The sequence below is a fragment of the Dryobates pubescens genome, chromosome 30, assembly GCF_014839835.1.
Source record: "Dryobates pubescens isolate bDryPub1 chromosome 30, bDryPub1.pri, whole genome shotgun sequence".
In the NCBI taxonomy this organism is placed as follows: Eukaryota; Metazoa; Chordata; class Aves; order Piciformes; family Picidae; genus Dryobates; species Dryobates pubescens.
Genome location: NC_071641.1, coordinates 8,115,050 through 8,134,094, shown reverse-complemented (window position 1 = coordinate 8,134,094; position 19,045 = coordinate 8,115,050). Strand labels below are relative to the sequence as shown.

Genomic DNA, 19,045 nt, shown 5'->3' with positions numbered 1-19,045 from the left:
GTCCCCTAACCATCCTCCTGGCTCTCTGTCAGATTCCCTCTAGCAGTTCTGTGTCTTTCCTGAACAGGGGAGCCAGTTTCTCTCAGCAGGGTTGAGCCCACATCGGTCGTTGACCTTGACAGGTCCAGCCTTCTGCAGCCAGCTGCGGGGGGCTGCAGAAATGATCTCCCTGCAGCGTTCAATGCGGTGTCTCCATGTCCCACAGGCCACCACCATGGTGTATGTCACCATCCTGGACGAGAACGACAACGCTCCCTCCTTCCGGCAGCAGCTCTATGAGGTGACCCTCGATGAAGGTCCTGACACGCTCAACGCCACCCTGGTCACCGTGGAGGCCCTGGACCAGGACGAAGGACCCAACGGCACCGTGGCCTACGCCATCACCGAAGGCAACATCTTGGGCACCTTCCACATCAACAGCAGCACGGTCAGTAAGGAAGCCAGGCCCGTGCTGGATGCATCCCTGATCCGCTCCCCTCCCTCCCAGCTGCTCTTCCCTCTCTGCAGTGGGCTGAAATTTCCCCCCCCCAAACATTAACTTTGCCAGCCCAGCTGAAAGCAAATGAAAGCTGTATTTACAGGCAAAACTACAATCTACAATGGAATGCAGTGAATATGTACAAAATACACAGGATTGACAATAGTTACAGGTATTTACAGTTAATAAACAGCACAAACCCCCCCTGGTCAGAGACCAGGGGAAGCTACCAGCTTCTCCTTCCCTGCCTACCCAGACCCCTGCCCTGTACAAAAGGGAGAAAGGAGCAGAGAAGTTAATACCAGAACAATGCAGCCAAGGTCAAGAAGAAGCAAGTTAGTCTCTCTCCAGAGTGAAGAAGTGAGAAGTGAAGAAAACATTGTTTTAGTACAACCAGTTTAAGTTCCTTATCTCTCCAATGGGATAGTTTGGAATTAGCTTGATTTTTTTTTTCCCCCTTTTTTACACCCAATAGTGATTTATTTATGTTTTACTACTTTTCTGCTCAAGATCTGTGGAAAAAAAATTTAAAGGCATAGCCTAGAAACTACCACACTTTCCTTGCAGGGAGAGATCCGCACGGTGAAGGAGCTGGACTATGAGATCAGCCACGGGCGCTACACCTTGATCGTCACCGCCACCGACCAGTGCCCCATCCTCTCACGCCGGCTGACCTCCACCACCACGGTAGGCAGCTGCCCTCAGGGTTGCAACACCATTGCTTCTTCAGGCTTGTAGAAGCATAGAGTCATAGAATGGGTTGGGTTGGAAGGGACCTCCAAAGGTCACCTAGTCTAACCCGCCTGCTGTGAGTAGGGAAGTCGTTCTGCTGCTGTGCTCAGCACTGGTTAGGACACACCTTGAGTCCTGTGTCCAGTTCTGGGCTCCTCAATTTAAGAAGGACATTGAGACACTTGAATGCGCCCAGAGAAGGGCAAAAAGGCTGGTGAGAGGTCTGGAGCGCAGCCCTGTGAGGAGCAGCTGAGGGAGCTGCGGTTGTTTAGCCTGGAGAAAAGGTTCAGGAAAGACCTTATTGCTCTCTACAACTGCCTGAAAGCAGGTTGGAGACAGGTGGGGGTTGGTCTCTTTTCCCAGACAACCAGCAACAGAACAAGAGGACACAGCTTCAAGCTGTGCCAGGGGAAGAATAGGCTCGAGGTAAGGAGAAAGTTCATCACAGAAAGAGAGATTGGCCATTGGAATGTGCTGCTCAGGGAGGTGGTGGAGTCACCATCCCTGGAGGTGTTCAAGAGGGGATTGGATGTGGCACTTGGAGCCATGGTTTAGTTGCCAGGAGGTGTGAGGTAATAGGTTGGACTTGACAACCTCTGAGGTCTTTTCCAACCTGGTTGATTCTATGATTCTATGACACTCCACTACATCAGGTTGCTCAGAGCCTTGTCAAGCCTGATCTTGAATATCTGGAGGGATGGGGCCTCAACTACCTCCCTGTGCAACTTGTTCCAGTGTTCCACCACCCTCATGGTAAAGAACTCGTTCCTAAGATCCAACCTAAACCTGGTCTTCTCTAATTTAAAACCATTGCCCCTCACCCTATCACTACAGACCTTGGTAAACAGTCTCTCTCGTGCCTTCTTGTAGGCATCCCCCCCCCCAGCCATATCTTGGTCCTTATTACTTTTAGTATTTTTAAGAGTAGCTTCTGTAAACTCTCTTGCTCTTTTACTTAACTGGATGTTAACTATTGACTTCCCCCTAGCCTGAGCACTTTCACTTCTCCTTCCCAGTGCTCACCAGTCGCTTTTCCCTGCTGCAGGCCAGTTTGTCCAGTTGCTGTCACCCCCATTCTCTCAGAGGGGTCTGCAAACAGGGGTATGGGCAAGGGACCCCTGTGGGTTAATTAGCTCTGGGGTTTTGGTCCTGCAAAGACACAAGCAGAAGGAATTGCTTTCTGTTGTGTTCAGAGATGCCCTTGGTTCTTCTTGCCTGAAGGAACCACTGCATCATCAGAGCATTAATTTCTGCTTCATCTTTATCTTCTCAGATTACTTATCTGCTTCTTAAATTCCTTTTTCATTCCTTCTCTGGAGGTCATTTAAAGCCTCTAGTTGTTTCTATTGCTTCTCCCTGTAACTCTTCCATTTCTCCTGAACTGTGGTGACCTGAACTTGATGCAATGCTCAGAGCTTGAGGAGAGCAGACTAGCAGCTCCAAAACAAATGTTTTACAGCAATTGGATACACTGATGATTTCTGTGATCAAAACCAAACCCTGATGGGTTCTGTGGCAGACCTTGTCCACACCCAGGCTGATTTTGGGGTCAGGTGGAAGGCATCGGTTAGATCTTCTGCCTTGGCTCTGGTGAGACCTCACCTGGAGTATTGTGTCCAGCTCTGGAGTCCTCAACACAGGAACAACATGGACCTGATGGAGCTGGTCCAGAGGAGGGCAACAAAAATGATCAGAGGGCTGGAGCACCTCTCCTACAGTCTGTTGTTCAGGCTGGAGAAGAGAAGGCTCCAGGGAGATTGTCTATCAGCATTTCAGTATTTGGAGGGGACCCACAGGAAGGTTGGAGAAGGACTCTTTAGAAGGACATAAGGCAGCAGGATGTGGGGCAATGTTTTGAAGCTATAGCAGGGTGGATTTAGTTTGGAGATTAGGAAGAAGTTCTTTACAATGAGGAACAGGTTGCCCAGGGAGGTTGTCTCCCACCACTGGAGACACGCCGGGTGGAACCTGATGAGGCCATGGGCAGTGTGATCTAGTTGGAAGTGTCCCTACTCACTGCAGGAGGGGGGTTGGACAAGATGACCCTCAAGGGTCCCTTGTAACCTGATATGGAACCAAGAGTTTTGTCATCCTTCAAAAGGAGCTTAAGTTCTTGTGTGCAAAGATAAATAGAGAAACCAAAGGGGAGATACCAGTGTGGGAGATTTCCCTTGACAATATCTGTGTCCCCAGCCTCAGCAGCACTGTGCTCCATGTTTGGGCAGATGGGAAACCTTCAGACTTGTGCATCTGATACTACTGGAGATGCCTTCCCGACCCAGGAAAACTGCTATGGAAACCTCAAGCCCTGGGGTTTAACTGCTGGCTTGCTGCAGGCAGAGGCAGAGCTTTCCCTGCTTTTGGCCCAAGCAGGGACATGAACTTGGAAAGCCCTTCAGTACTGAGCAGGGAGATAGGAAACACCCTTCCTACCCTTGCCAGCTCTGTATGAAAACTGCTTTTAGGAGGAGCTTTAGTGATGATTTAAGGCCCTGAGAGATGGGAAAGCCATCAAGCTGATAAGGCATGCCCATGTTTGTTGTCTCCACTGCTAGGAAACTGCTAGGAAATGGAGCAGAGACTCAGCTAAACTCTCCTGTCAAGATAAGACTTAGCCAGCAGCAAATGTCCATCTGATAGATTTTACTGTCCTTTAACCCAGGAGGTCAGAAAGCTCCTCATTTTCAGTGTCTCTCTTATACCCACACCACCAAAGCCCAGCCTCCTCCTCAGGTAGATTTTCTCCCTTGTGAAGTTCCCTGAAGCCCAGAAAGGAGACAATCCAATACAGAGCTGAATAAAGGTCTTTTGGGTAGTGTGGCTCAGTTAAAAAGCAAGACTCAAGTTTGTTGGATCCTCAGCTTTGCCCAGCAGCCCCATGGTCTACCCTGTCCTAAAACTGTTGCTTTCCTCTTTTGAGACCTGTAGGATTGATTTTGAGCCAGCTAAGCATGTCAGTGGAGGGCATGCTAAGATGGGAGGCATACCAACAACACTAAGTGTTGTTTTGTGCTGGAATAATGACACAAACTGCACATTTGTTAAGATTTACTCAGCATGAGGAATGAAGGCCTTGGTGGACAAGGAGTGAGCAATTGTGCAGCTGGCTGCACAGGTCAGGGCTTTTCAAGCTTTGGTGGTCAAGTCCATGCACACTCATGGTGTGTGGCCCAGAGTCTGAAAAGGGCTGCACCTGTGTGTGGTTTAATAGGACCTCACCTGTGTGTGGTTTCAGTGTCAGTGTAGGACAGGCATGACCAGGAACAGCTGAGTTTGAGTCCCTGAACTGTGAGCTGGATGGTTGATGGAGATATCTCATGCCATCACCTGTCCATGGTTTCCCATGCTCATGGCCAGCTGGTCTTCCATCCCTCTCCTCTTACTGTCCTCCACCCTCTCACCCTGCCCACAGGTGCTGGTGAACCTCAACGACATCAATGACAACTGTCCCACTTTCCCACGACCCTACGAGGGTCCCTTCGACGTCACAGAAGGGCAACCAGGGCCACGGGTCTGGACCTTCCTGGCCCACGACGGTGACTCAGGACCCAGCGGGCAAGTGGAGTACAGCATCATCGATGGGGACCCCCTCGGTGAGCAGGGACCTGGGGGGGGGTACCACCTCTCCTTCTGGCTGCCCCATGGAGGAACCTGGCTTGCAGGGGCGGGGGGAGCGAGGGGCGGAAGTGTTTCAGCAAAGCCATCCTCCTCCCAGCGCTTCTGCGAATTCAGCCTTTCAACACCAGGAAATCCTGTTTTGAGCAACAGGAAACTTTACCTCTTCTTAGCCAGCCCACAGGGTGCCCAGGGCTTGTGCAAGGGAGTGGGGAAGGCTGGTGAACAATAAAGACACCAGAATTAAAAAGGTCCTGGCGCTGGCAGGGTGTCTGAGGACTCTGCAACCTGTGTCTCTAGCCCCACCAGCACCCTGGAGCAAGTGGCAGAGGAGCCATGGGCATCTCTGTGACCAGGTAGTGACTTTAGCCCAGAGTATCTGGAAGGCAGAGCCCTGTCCTATCTCCCAGCTGACCCCATAGAAAAGCTTTTCCAACAACAACCAGGACAAAGCCCCTTGGCTCGTTGGGGTCCACACTGTGTAGCACACCCATCACAAGAGCTGGCTGGGTGCTTGGAGGGCTGTGGGCATGTTCAGAGAAGCCCAAACAAGGGGTGTGGGCACCTCTTATCTGGCTATTCAATCCATCCCTCAATACTGCTGGTACCTGGGAGAGCATCTAGATTAACCCCTGGCTGCCAGAGTTCTCTTCTAGCTCAGTAATGGGTCGCATCAGGGGAGGTTTAGGTTAGATACTAGGAAAGATTCCCTGAAAGAGCAGTCAGCCATTGGAAGAGGCTGCCCAGGGAGGTGGTGGAGTCACCATCCCTGGAGGTGTTCAAGAAACCTGTAGACATGACACTTCAGGACATGGTTTAATGGCCATGGTGGTGTGGGCTTGACGGTTGTACTCAATGATCTTAGGAGGTCTTTTCCAACCTTAGTGATTCTATGGTGCCTGTGCCCCTGCTCCCAAACAAGCTGTTCCCCTGGGGAGCCAGGACGTTTCCAGTGGCACAGCATGAGCCAGGGCCTCGTTGTTTCTGGCAGGGGAGTTTGTGATCTCCCCGGTGGAAGGGGAGCTGAGGGTGCGGAAGGATGCCGAGCTGGACCGCGAGAACATCCCCTTCTACAACCTCACCATCGCTGCCCGGGACCGGGGAGTGCCACCCCTCAGCTCCACCGTGAGTCCCCCAGGAAGGCTGTGGGGTGGTGTCTCCCAACTCCAGATCCTTCCTCAGGGTCTCCTTTGCCTTCGCTCTCCTCCTCCTCCTTCCACTTGTCCCTGGGGTTTTCCTTCCCTAGCTCACATTGGGCTGTGTGGTGAAGCCCAAAGAGGGTGAAAAAAAAAACCCAGAGAGTGGGAGGGAAAGAAATAGGCGCCACGTGCTCAGGTCTCTTCTCTGGCTGGCAGATGGTGGTAGGCATTCGTGTGCTGGACATCAACGACAACGACCCCGTGCTCATCAACCTCCCGATGAACCTCACCCTGAGCGAGAACGCCGCCGTCTCCAGCTTTGTCACCCGCGTCCTCGCCCGCGACGCCGACCAGGGCCCCAACGCCCTCCTGACCTTCGACATAACGGCAGGCAACACCGAGAGCGCCTTCTACATCAACAGCACCGTACGACCCCGGGAGGCTGGGCTGCTGGGACCGGGGGGGTGGGCACCCATGGTGCTGCCTGGCAGGAGAACCCCCGCTGGGCAAGGTCTCCTCGTGTCCCTTGTACCTATTCCCTGCCTGTTTTTTTCCCCTCGGTAGAGCGGCGTTGTCTACGTCAACCGCCCGCTGGACAGGGAGAGGGTGGCAGAGTACAGGCTGACTGTCACCGTGAAGGACAACCCCGAGAACATTCGCAATGCCAGGCGGGTAATTATGGAGACAGGTGGCAGAAGGAGGTCCTGCCGTGGCCAAAACCAGGCAGTGCGCTTACCCACAGCAGTTCCAACAGCAGCTTCATCCCCTGGAAGCATCTGGGGGGCACAAGGAGGTGGCTGCAATCCCACATCCCAGCAGAGAATGTTACCAGTAGGACTCAGAATCACAGAATCATAGGATGGTCTGGCTTGGAAGGGACCTCCAAAGGTCATCTAGTCCAACCCCCTCTGCAGTCAGCAGAGGCATCCTCAACTAGGTCAGATTGCCCAGAGCCCTTAGGCCAAGTCCAACAACACGTGCTGAAGTCCATCTAACAGCAGTAGATGTCACAGAAGATGAGACACAGTTGGGCTGGATTGCTGGCCAACCACAATGACACTGGAGCATCATTTGGTCCTGTCCTGATATCCCTTCAGAGTGTAGGCTGGGAAGGGTTGCCCAGTCCTGGGATGAGAGTCCCTGCAGGGTGGTCCAGGGAGTACAACATCATGGTTGCACAGAGCTCCAGCTTCGACTAGCATCACACTGGAGCTGGGAGAGGTGGGAGTTCAAGGGGAAGGATCTTGTGGTCATCACCCTCTTCTCTGTGTTTTCCTTTAGGATTTTGACCTTCTGGTCATTTCCATAGCAGATGAGAATGACAACCGGCCCCTCTTCACACAGAACTCCTACCAGGCTGAGGTGATGGAGAACTCACCTGCAGGTAGGTCTCTCTTTGCTCCTTTACGTGGCTCCTGGAGACACCCTTTGGGCCCAGGCAAGGGGAGGTGTCTCCTGTCCGTCATGGAGGAGACACAACGCTGAGCAGGGAAAGGCTGCAGGTCAGTGGGACAGGGATGCTAAGGATAAAGGGCTCCTGTTGGCCACCCAGGGAGGTGAGCTTCAGGGAGACTTGATTCAGTCCATGCTGCTGGTGGAAACCCATCCTGGCACAGGTCACACACAACCCTGTGAGAACGTGGCCCCGTTTGGGAACTGCTCAGCTGCAGACAGCAAGAGGTACCCATGGCCTGAGCTGAACCCTGGGGACAGCTTTGAGGGCACCAACCTGTCCCACATCCCTGCCAGGGGATGGAGTGCTATCTCTCCATCACTAGCACCTGGAGCCACCTTGCTTTGATGGTTAGAGATAAACTCTACCTGGACATCAGCCTGTCCAGGCAGACATATCCCAGCCAAAGACTTAGAAATGCTCTTTTTGTTGCCTTCCTGCCACTTCAGTCACTCCCTGCTCCAAGATCTCAGGTACCTCCCTGTCCCAGACAGAGGATCTGGGTGCCTCCAGGTGACGCCCTTGGCAGCAGGGTGCTGGTGCCACCCATCTGATGGATGTGTCTGTCTGTTTGTTTCTAGCTGGACGTTCCTCACCTGGGCCTCCCAAGTCGGTCTGCAAGGCTGCAGCAGCCGCCTCCCCCCGACTGCCTCATGCCCCACAAGACCCTGTTCTGTCACCTCCATCCATTCATTGCTGTCCCTCATCTGTCACTGGGGTTGGTGGGAGGCTGGGGGTGTTCCACAGTGAGCTGTCACCCTCTCTAACCCTTATCATCCCATCCAGGAACTCTGGTCACGATGCTCAGTGGACCTATCCTAGCTCTGGACAATGATGAAGGCAGCAACGCTGTGGTGACCTACCAGCTCCTGGAGTCATCCCTAGACTTCTTTGTTATCGACAACAGGACAGGTGGGGTGGCTCCTCAGGTCCCTGTCCCCCAGCCCAAGGCCACCAGGTAGCTGTGGGGTCTGTCACCAGGCTTTCCCTCTCCTCCAGGTGTCGTTTCGGTGAAGCCTGGTGGTGCCGTGATAGACCGAGAGGCTTTGCCGGATCCTCACCTGGAGTTCACGCTGGTGGCTCGTGACGTGGGGGGGCTGAACAGCACTGCCAGCCTGATGGTGACCATCCTGGATGACAATGACAACCGCCCCATCTTCCAGCCAGCGTCCATCACCGCACGGCTGAGGGAAAACAGCCCCCCAGGTCAGGAGAGGACGTGAGGGTGTCCTGCTGTGGAGCCAGACAGATCCTCTGGAGGATGCAGTCTCAAGCTGCACCAGGGGAGGTTTAGGCTGGATGTTAGGAAGAAGTTCTTCATAGAAAGAGTGACTAGCCATTGGAATGGGCTGCCCAGGGAGGTGGTGGAGTCACCATCACTGGAAGTGTTTAGGAAGAGACTGGATGAGGCACTTGATGCCATGGTTTAGTTGATTAGATGGTGTTGGGTGATAGGTTGGACTCAATGATCTCAAAGGTCTTTTCCAACCTGGTTAATTCTATCCTATCCTATCCTATCCTATCCTATCCTATCCTATCCTATCCTATCCTATCCTTTCCTATCCTTTCCTATCCTATCCTATCCTATCCTATCCTATCCTATCCTATCCTATCCTATCCTATCCTATCCTATCCTATCCTATCCTATTCTATTCTATTCTACTCTATTCTATTCTACTCTATTCTACTCTATTCTATTCTACTCTATTCCACTCTACTCTATTCTCTGTTGCCCCAAGAGGGACAAAAGGATGACACTCACACAAACGGATTGCAGAGTGATGGAAAGTTTAAATGGAAAAGCAATTGGTGTTTTACAGAAACTACAAAGCATAGTGGCAAGAATATCCCAAAGCCTACAGAGTCACTCACACCACACCCAAGGGCCCACAGCACTTCCCTTCTCCCCACCTGAGGGTGTACCCAAAATCCCCAGGGCTCTTTCTTTCCCCCCTCTACTGCTAGGCTAGTCTCAGGCTGCCCATGAGACTGCATGACCCCTTTTCCTCCTGCCATTAGGCCTACACAGGCTTAAGAGGCCTGAAATACACCCCCCACTGTTACCCAATAGGGAGCCTCTCCCAGGGGAGCAGAGAGGGAAGAAAGAGGAAGAGAATGACTTTGCAGATGAATTTATAGGGCACAGGAGTTATGGGTAGAAGTAGGCTGTTTCCTGTTTCTACCTTACTGGGTTGGACACTCGGGACACCGGAGGTGTAACTTATGTGGCAGTAACAGGAGGCACCCAGCCTACACTGCCGCAGAGAGTGAGCAATGAGGAGATCTGAGTGTCCCCTAGGGACACTGTGAGGATGCAGCTTTCCTTGTCAGGGCTGCCCAGGATAGGAATTTGGGAACTGGGGCTGCCCACATATTGGGGCTTGACGCTATTTGCCTTGTTGCTGCTGCCCTCCCAACCCTCACTTGAGCAGGCTGTGTCCCCTAGTGGTGGGTTGAAAATTTCCCCTCCTCCCCCCCAACATTAAATTTGCCAGACCAGCTCAGGTGGAAGCAAATTAAATCTGTATTTAGAAGCAACACTACAATTTACAATGGAAGGCAACAAACATGCACAAAATATACAGGATTGACAATATTTGCAGGTGTTTACTATTAATAAACAGCACAAGAACCTCCCTGGCCAAGGACCATTGTGTCCAGTTCTGGGCCACTCAGCTTAAGAAGGACATTGAGACACTTGAACGTGTCCAGAGAAGGCCAATGAAGGCTGGGGAGGGGCCTTGAGCACAGTCCTGTAAGGAGAGGCTGAGGGAGCTGGGGTTGCTTATCCTGGAGAAGAGGAGGCTCAAGGGAGACCTTCTTGCTCTCTACAACTACCTGAAGGGTGGTTGTAGCCAGGAGGGAGTTGGTCTCTTCTCTCTAGCAATCAGCACCAGAACAAGAGGACACAGTCTCAAGCTGCACCAGGGGAAGTTTAGGCTGGAGGTGAGGAGAAAGTTCTTCACTGAGAGACATTCGCCATTGGAATGTGCTGCCCAGGGAGGTGGTGGAGTCGCCATCCCTGGAGGTGTTCAAGAGGGGACTGCATGTGGCACTTGGTGCCATGGTCTAGTCGTGAGGTCTGTGGTGACAGGTTGGGCTCGATGATCTTTGAGCTCTCTTCCAACCAATCCTCTGGGATTCTGTGACCAGGGGAAGCCACTAGCTTATCCCTCCCTGCCTCCCCCTTACCGCCCTGTACCTAAGGGACAGAAACAGAGAAGTTAATGCCAGTCACAACAAAAGCAGTGCAGCCAAGGACAAGCAGAAGCAAGTCAGTATCTCCCAGCCCGAGGAAGCGAGGAGAGAGATTGTTTCCATTACTAGCTTAAGTCTTTCCAATGGGATGGTTTAGAATGATCATTATTTTCCTTGTTACACCCAGCAGTGACTTATTTACATCTTTACTATTTTCTGTTCAAGATCTGTGAAAAGACTTTTTAAAGGCATAGCCTAAAACTGCCACACTCAGGGCAGGGCACTCCATCCCCTTTTCCAGGCTTCTCCATCCTTCAGGTGACAGCCACGGATGCCGACACCGGCCTCAACCAGCAGCTGGACTACCGGATCGAGAGCGGTGGGCAGGACAGGTTCCTGATCGACGCCGCCACGGGGGTGATCCGCGTGGCCAACCTCACCATCGACCGGGAGGAGCGGGACGCCTACCGCCTGACGGTGGTGGCCGTGGACCAGGGCACGCCGGCGCTGTCGGGCACCGCCACCGTCAGCCTCTTCATCGACGACGTCAACGACTGCCGGCCCGAGTTCATCAACCCCATCCAGACGGTCAGCATCCCCGAGTCGGCCCCCCCCGGCACCCTCGTGGCCGAGGTGACCGCCGTCGACCGGGACCTCCACCCTCGCCTGGAGTACTACCTGCTGGAGATCGTGGCCCGCGACGACACGGACGCGCTGGTGCCTGACCAGCAGGGAGCATTCGAGGTGGATTTTACGACAGGTAGGAGAGCAGGAAGGGCTGCGCGGGCAGCGAGGACCCCTCTCCTCTCTCTGCTTCTTCTTCTTCTTCTCTGCCTGGAGGTAGGTGACCAAGGCACGGGGAGATGATGCTCCCCTCCTGCCTCCCCTCTCTTCTCCTCCAAATGCCCTGTCTTGCCTTTCCTTGTCTTCTCTGTGACTTATCTAACCCTTCTCTTTCCTTTCTGGCTCTCAGCTCACCAGGTTTGTCTCTGTGTCTCTGCTTGTTTCTGTCTCTGTGCCATCCGTCACCTCCTTCCATCTTGCCCATCTCCATCACAGGTGGCCAGGCGCTGCTCAGCCTTGGCAGACTGGACATAGGCACCCTCACTGAGGGGAGCTGGGGTGGACTCTGGAGTAGGTGGCAGGCTCTGCCCTCACGGAAAGAGGGCCAGGAGTTCTTCACCTCTGTTTTGGAAGCATGGAGATGATCTGAGAATGCAAACCACCCTAGTTGGAAAGGGTACAAGACAAGACACCCAGATGCTGAGCCTAAGGTGGAAGTGATTGTGCAAGGGAGTAGCAGCCATTGCTCCCAAACTCCTCATCCACACAACCCAAATCCTGAACCTGTTAGCTTGGTAGAGTGGAGCAGGCAGGAAGGCATTAGATGGAGAGCAGGGGGAGAGAAGTTGTCTCCTCCTATTTTCCCCATTTAGCCTTTGAGGAGAGGCAGGAGAGCAAAAGCAGCAGAAGGAGCAGCAGCTGGCTGGTGCAGACTGGTCTATCAAGGGTCCTCAGTGTTGGGAGGGCACAGGTACAACCTGTGACCCTCATCTTTTTGGGGTTCCTAGGAGCTGTGAAGATCAAAACGCCTCTCAACCGGGAGCTGGTAGCCACCTACGAGGTCACCATCTCTGTCCATGACAATGCCAGCGAAGTCCTCGACCGCTCGGTCAGCGTGCCCAATGGTAAGGGTGAGCTCTATTCAGGGTCAGGGCTGGCAGCCTGCACAGCCTTTCCCAGTCACCAGTGCAACTTCTGGGTAGCCAACAGCTCTCCCACCCCCTCTCCAGCATCCTGGACCATTAGGTTCAGGTTCTCTTTTAGTAAAGGTTCAGACATCTCAGGGCTGTACTGGGGATGGAGAGAACCCTGTGCCCATTACTGTACCATGGGAGATACTCATTTCTTCATTACCACCCCCATCATGTCTTGCCAGCCTGCTCCTGGCAGATCTAGTCCGGTGTATGAGAGGCACATACAGATCAGGAGTAGGTCTGAAGCTGGTGGGACTATCCCACAGCCAGCTCAGGGCATAGTGGCTTTGCCAATACTGCCATTTTTCTTGATAAACCAGCTCCATTTAGTTGACTTTCCTGGGATTTCATGCCCATAGCTTTGCACCCCTCCTTTCTCCCATCCTTCATACCCTTCACTCTCTAACTTGTCCTCCCTCTCTTCTCTTTCCCTCTGGTCTCTACCATGGCCACAGCCAAGCTGACAGTCAATGTCTTGGACGTCAATGACAACACCCCCCGCTTCCGCCCCTTTGGGGTCACTTACTTCACTGAGAAGATCTTGGAGGGAGCCACAAAGGGCACCACGCTCATCTCCATCTCAGCAGTGGACCCAGACAAAGGTGCCAATGGACAGATCACCTACGAGCTGCTGAACCTCTCCCCAGAAGGCTATGCCTGCCTTGAAGACCAGTCAGCAGGTCAGTGGCCTGGGGAGGTAGAAGTCCTGGGGCAGGTAGGAAACCTGGGACAGGTTTTTCATTTCAGGGTCTGCTATCCTCTAGGGAAGGTTGTGGCCAACAGGACAGTGGACTACGAGGAGGTGCAGTGGCTGAACTTCACTATGAGAGCTTCGGACAACGGCTCTCCCCGCAGGTCCGCCGAGATCCCTGTGTACCTCCAGATAGTGGACATCAATGACAACAACCCTGTTTTCAGCCAGCCCTCCTACCAGGTGAGCTGGGCTCTCCCCTTCAAGTCTATGTGGTGCTGGGCAGTGCCTGCCAAAGGAGGAGAGGAACAGAGCTGGGAGTTCTCCAGGGACACCTTCTCTTCCCTCTGTCTGTGTTTGACCCATCTGAAGATGATGGTCAAAAAACAGAATCACAGAACATAAGGAGTTGGAAGGAACCTCTAAAGATCATCCAGTCCAACCCCCCTGCCAGAGCAGGATCAGCTAGGGTAGGCCACACAGGAATGTATCTGGGTGGGTTTTAAAAGTTTCCAGAGAAGAAGACTCCACAATCTCTCTGGGCAGCCTCTTCCAGGGCTCTGCCACCCTCACAGTGAAAAAGTTTTTCCTTGTGTTCCCATGGAACCTTCAGCTTGTACCCATTGCCCCTGTCCCCCTGGGACATCCTCCCTGGGCATCTCTGAACAGAGTCTGGCTCTGTCCTCCTGACACCCTTCACAGCTTTATAAACATGAATGAGGTCACCTCTCAGTCTCCTCTTCTCTAGGCTAAAGAGCCCCAGCTCCCTCAGCCTTTCCTCAGCAGGGAGATGTTGCACTCCCTTCAGCAGCTTTGTGGCTCTGCCCTGGACTCTTTCAAGCAGTTCCCTGAGGTCCTTCTTAAACTGAGGTGCCCCAAACTGGACACAATATTCCATATGTGGCCTCACCAGGGCAGAGTAAAGGGGCAGGAGAACCTCTCTCAACCTACTGACCACTGCCCATCTAATACATCCCAATGTACTCAGTGTGACCATCTTATTCTGGGTGCAGCTGCACCTTGGCCACTGCCTGCTAAACCAGCAAGTGAAGCAACCAGTCCTGCCTGCTCCCTTTGCTTGCAGAAAGCTGTCTTTGAGGACGTGCCTCTGGGTACAGTCATCTTGAGGGTCCAGGCCACAGATGCAGATTCTGGGCGTTTTGCTCTCATCCAGTACAGCCTGAGTGATGGAGAGGGCAAGTTTGGGATAAATCCTGACACGGTAAGGAGCCAACCAAGGCTGGAGCAGAGTGGGGAAAGTGAGGAGAGGCTGAGATGGTCCCACCTTGTGCCTTGCTCCCACGCCTCACCTTCTGCCCCTTCTTGAGTACCAGCTTTGCCAGACGAGGTCCACCTGAAGGTCTCTGTGTGCTGCAGGGTGACATCTACATCCTGTCAGCCCTGGACCGGGAGAAGAAGGATCACTACACACTGACAGCCGTGGCCAGGGACAACCCTGGGGATGTCTCCAGTAACCGTCGGGAGAACTCCGTGCAGGTGGGGCTCTCCTCTTCCTACCATCCCTGGTGTGGTGGTCACCAGCAAGAAGGTGTCACACCTCAGGCTCACCTCACCAGCACGCTTGCTGGTGGCTCAGGAAGGAATTAAGCAGTTGGAAGAGCAGAAGACCCCAGGGGCTGTGGTGCAGGGGACTCTGTGGGGAGGGTGAGCCAGCAGGAGGGGCAGGGGAGAGTGATGACATTGTTGTCTGCAAGTGCTGTGGTGTGAATGGGTGCCCCAGGCCGTGCTGGCCCCCATTGTTGGAGGCAGGAATTCAGCCAGCGGTGCTAATCCAATAGCAGGAAGGGCACTGCACTCCAGCAGCAGAGTCAAGGGTCACGGCAGGGCTACGGTCCCCAAGGGCTGCCTGGCCCTCTCCAGCCCCATGTCACCCAGCCAGCTGTGCTTTGTTGAAGGTGCTGATCACAGTCTTGGACATCAATGACTTCAGGCCCCAGTTCAGCAAGAGCCAGTTCAGGACCAGCATCTACGAGAACGAGCCGGCAGGGACGTCGGTGATCACCATGACTGCCACGGACCTGGACGAAGGGGATAACGGTGTGGTGACCTACAGCATCGAGGGGCCTGGAGCAGGTAGGTGCTGGCAGTGGGGGATCTCCTCCCCAGGAAAGAGGGCTGTGGTGAGGGGCCCAAGCCCATACCCCACGTCCTGTGGCTGGTTTGGAGCAAGGTTGTGCACACGGTCCAAGGAGCAAAAGCAAAAGCTCGGAGCTTTCATTATTGCTCCACTGTTCCCAGTTCCTTAGAATCATAGAACGTTTTGAGTTGAAAGAGACTTTTAAAGGTCACCTAGACCAACCCCCCTGCAGTCAGCAGGGACATCTGCAACTACAGCAGGTTGCTCAGAGCCCCAAACAACCTGACCTGGAATGGTTCCAGGGATGGGGCATAATGGCTTTTCCTCCCTTTGTCCTGCATCCCAGCCTTGCCTTCTTCTCTGGTCTCCCCCACCCCAGCAAGACTTTCTATGTGCACAAACTCACTGCGTGGTTTGCAGGCCAAGCAGGGTTGTGGGTGGACAGTGATAGTGCCTGAAATCCAGTGTATCTCTGCACACCAAGGAGGGATGGAAGCCAGGCAAAAGCCAGTGTAATGGCAAAATGTCCTGAGACCCACGGGCTCCTCTGACCACTGCCTTGTCCCAGCCTGGGCATAACACAGGAACAAGTTGCCCAGGGAGGTGACTGGGACCCCAGCCCTGAAGCTATTCAAAGTGAGGCTCAACAGGGCTCTGGGCAGCCTGATCTAGTTGAGGATATCCCTGATGACTGCAGAGTGGGTTGAAGTATATGCCCTTCAGAGGTCCCTTCCAACCCAGACCATTCTATGATTCTATGAAGTGAAAGGTGGCCAGGGATAGCCTGAGAGCAGGGCCCTTGGCACTGCCCATTGTGAGGGGCAAGGATGCTCTGAAAACCCCAAGAACATCTACATCCCTGGCCTCAGCCAGCCCGCTCTCCTCCATCAGTCCTTCACAGCAATTTCCCAACAGTGAGGGGTGTGCTTCAGCTGGTATACTGGCTTCCAATCATCATTTATCTGATGCCAAATGTCCCAAGACAGAGATCATAGAATCACAGAATTGTCAGGGTTGGAAGGGACCTCAAGGATCAGCTAGTTCCAACTCCCCTGCCATGGGCAGCGACACCTCACACTACAGCAGGTTGCTCAGAGCCATGTCCAGCCTGGCCTTCAAAACCTCCAGAGATGAGGCTTCCACCACCTCCCTGGGCAACCCGTTCCAGTGTCTCACCACCCTCATGAGGAAGAACTTCTTCCTAACACCCACTTCTAGTTTTGCTCCATTCCCCCCAGTCCTATCACTCCCTGACATCCTCAAAAGTCCCTCCCCAGCTTTCTTGTAGCCCCCTTCAGCTCCTGGAAGGCCACAATTAGGTCTTCTTGGAGCCTTCTCCTCTCCAGACTGAACAGCCCCAGCTCTCTCAGTCTGTCTCCATGGTGTGGTTTCTTTCTCTACCCCCCAGAGGCATTCAGGATCAACAAAGACACAGGACTCATCAAGTCCCGGCGGCGCTTGCAGTCCTACGAGAGGTTCAACCTGACCGTGGTGGCCACCGACAAAGGACATCCTCCGCTCTGGGGCACCACCATGCTCCACATCGATGTCATCGACATCAATGACAACCGCCCTGTCTTCGTCCGCCCGCCCAACGGCACCATCCTGCACATCAAAGAGGTAAACCCCTTCAGTGGGAACTGGGGAGGGGGCACGACACACCGAGACCATGCCCTTTGGGTGCTTCTGCCTGCTGGTGGCGAAATCCAACCTCCGTCTCCACCATGGAGGGAAAACTTTGCCACAGGAAGAGCTGCTTGGCTCGTGAGGCTGGATGGTCCACAAGAGTCCCTCTCCAAACATGTGAGCAGGGATGCTGGGCTGATTTTTGGGGAACAGAAACCCCAGCAGCACCCAAAATAAGGAAACGGGCAGTTGCTGCGTGCCGGGCATGCTTATAAGCAAGGGCCAAAATGCGGACATGTGAGATGTTTCTCCTTTCTGGGAAACCAGGCTTGGCTCAGCCAGCCACCAACCTACGTGCTGAAAGGAATCATGGCTCCACATTGCCCCCCAAGTTGGGTTTTGGGCAGCAGGACCCTGACAAGAGGTGGTTTAGAGGGAAAAGGCTCTCACATGCAGTGTCGGGGCTGAGAGGTTGTGTATGTGTTGTGAAGGGTCTGGAGAACAGGTCTGATGAGGAGTGGCTGAGGAAAATGGGGTTGTTTAGTCTGAGAATAGGAGGCTGAGGGGAGACCTTACTGCTCTCTACATGTCCCTGAAAGGAGGTTGGAGTGAAGTGGGGGTCAAGCTCTTCTCCCAAGTAGCTAGTGATAGGACAAGAGGAAACGGCCTCAAGTTGCACCAGGGGAAGTTTAGATTGGGTGCTAGGGAAAAATTCTTCACTGAACTAGTAGTGGTCAAGCATCAGAACAGGCTTCCCAGGGAGGCTGTGGAGTCACCATCCCTGGAGGTGTTCAGAAAACAAGAAGACATGGCAGTTCAGGGCGTGGTGTCGTGGGCAGGGCGGTGTTGGGCAGACAGTGTGAATGGATGATCTTAGAGGTCTTTTCCAACCATAATGATTTTATGTGCAAGCAGGAGATCCCCCTGAGGTCCAATGTCTACGAGGTCTACGCCACGGACAAAGACGAGGGCCTCAACGGAGCGGTGCTCTACAGCCTGCTGAAGACCGGGGCAGGGAGCAGGGACTGGGAGTACTTCAGCATCGACGCGGTCAGCGGCCTGATCCAGACGGCCATGCGGCTGGACCGTGAGAAGCAGGCTGTGTACAATGTGAGCCAGCCCCTGGCAGGGGGCTGGGAAGCTTCTCGAGGCTGAGGGGGCTGGTGTGGGGCTGGTGAGGTGCAAGTGATGTGGTGGGGATGGGATCAGCTGCTGCAGTCGTGAAGATCACAGGATCACAGGATGTTAGGGGTTGAAAGGGACCTCCAGAGATCATCAAGACCAACCCCGCCCTGCCAGAGCAGGACCATAGAATCCAGCACAGTTCACACAGGAATGCATTCAGATGGGTCTTGGAACTCTCCAGAGGAGGAGACTCCACAACCTCTCTGGGCAGCCTGTTCCAGTGCTCTGTGAGCCTCACAGTAAAGAAGTTCCTTCTCATGCTGAGGTGGAACCTCCTGTGCTGTAGTATCCATCCATTGCCCCTTGTCCTATCCCAGGGTGCAACTGAGCAGAGGCTCTCCCCTTCCTCTTGGCCCCCATCCCTCAGATATTTATAGACACTTATTAAATCCCCTCTCAGGCTTCTCTTCTCCAGACTAAAAAGCCCCAGGTCTTGATGTCACACCTTAAGCAGGAACTGCGTGGTTACCAGCGAGGTGCATCCTGGTGGGCCAACTCTCAATCCCATCTTAAATCCCCGCCCCCAGATCCTCTACCACCCTAATGTCCCCTCTGTCCCTGCCTCAGTGATGTCTTCTGGCCCACTTGGCTTTGCCCAGGACGACCTTTTTGCCTCTTTCCCCAGCTGATCATCGTGGCCTGCGACCAGGGCCAGCCAGCCTATGAGACCATGCAGCCCCTCCAGGTCGCGCTTGACGACATCGATGACAATGAACCTGTCTTCATCAGGCCACCCGTAAGGAGCTGGGATGGAAGGGGTGGGAGAATCAGGGAATGGAGGGAAGGGGATGCTGGGTGAAGCTGTGATGAAGCATGCACCTCTGGGTGTCAGCATAGTGGGGAGCACAATGCGATGTGTCCACTTGTATTTAAAACCACCTCGGTGCTCACAACCTTCTTTTCTTCTGGGGTCTCTGGCAGAGGGACAGTCCCCAGTACCAGATGCTCTCTGTCCCTGAGCACTCGCTGCCAGGCACCGTGGTGGGGAATGTCACGGGGGCAGTGGATGCAGATGAAGGCTCCAATGCCATTGTCTACTACTTCATAGCAGGTAGGTGCTGAGCAGAGAGGAT

General features: G+C 53.8%; 1 protein-coding gene across 1 annotated transcript in view; it reads left to right on the top strand.

Annotated features, from left to right (window-relative positions):
- CDH23 (cadherin related 23) overlaps positions 1-19,045 on the top strand; it is a 334,982-nt gene that overhangs the window by 308,012 nt on the left and 7,925 nt on the right. The window contains exons 38-57 of the mRNA XM_054174778.1: positions 206-427; positions 1,046-1,165; positions 4,623-4,803; positions 5,817-5,950; positions 6,181-6,390; positions 6,529-6,636; positions 7,246-7,348; positions 8,204-8,329; positions 8,417-8,623; positions 10,917-11,375; positions 12,187-12,303; positions 12,828-13,052; positions 13,137-13,306; positions 14,148-14,285; positions 14,441-14,560; positions 14,980-15,157; positions 16,570-16,781; positions 17,703-17,897; positions 18,598-18,708; positions 18,894-19,023. Coding sequence (XP_054030753.1) covers positions 206-427; positions 1,046-1,165; positions 4,623-4,803; positions 5,817-5,950; positions 6,181-6,390; positions 6,529-6,636; positions 7,246-7,348; positions 8,204-8,329; positions 8,417-8,623; positions 10,917-11,375; positions 12,187-12,303; positions 12,828-13,052; positions 13,137-13,306; positions 14,148-14,285; positions 14,441-14,560; positions 14,980-15,157; positions 16,570-16,781; positions 17,703-17,897; positions 18,598-18,708; positions 18,894-19,023 — 3,466 coding nt within the window. The remainder of the gene's footprint in view (positions 1-205; positions 428-1,045; positions 1,166-4,622; positions 4,804-5,816; positions 5,951-6,180; positions 6,391-6,528; positions 6,637-7,245; positions 7,349-8,203; positions 8,330-8,416; positions 8,624-10,916; positions 11,376-12,186; positions 12,304-12,827; positions 13,053-13,136; positions 13,307-14,147; positions 14,286-14,440; positions 14,561-14,979; positions 15,158-16,569; positions 16,782-17,702; positions 17,898-18,597; positions 18,709-18,893; positions 19,024-19,045) is intronic.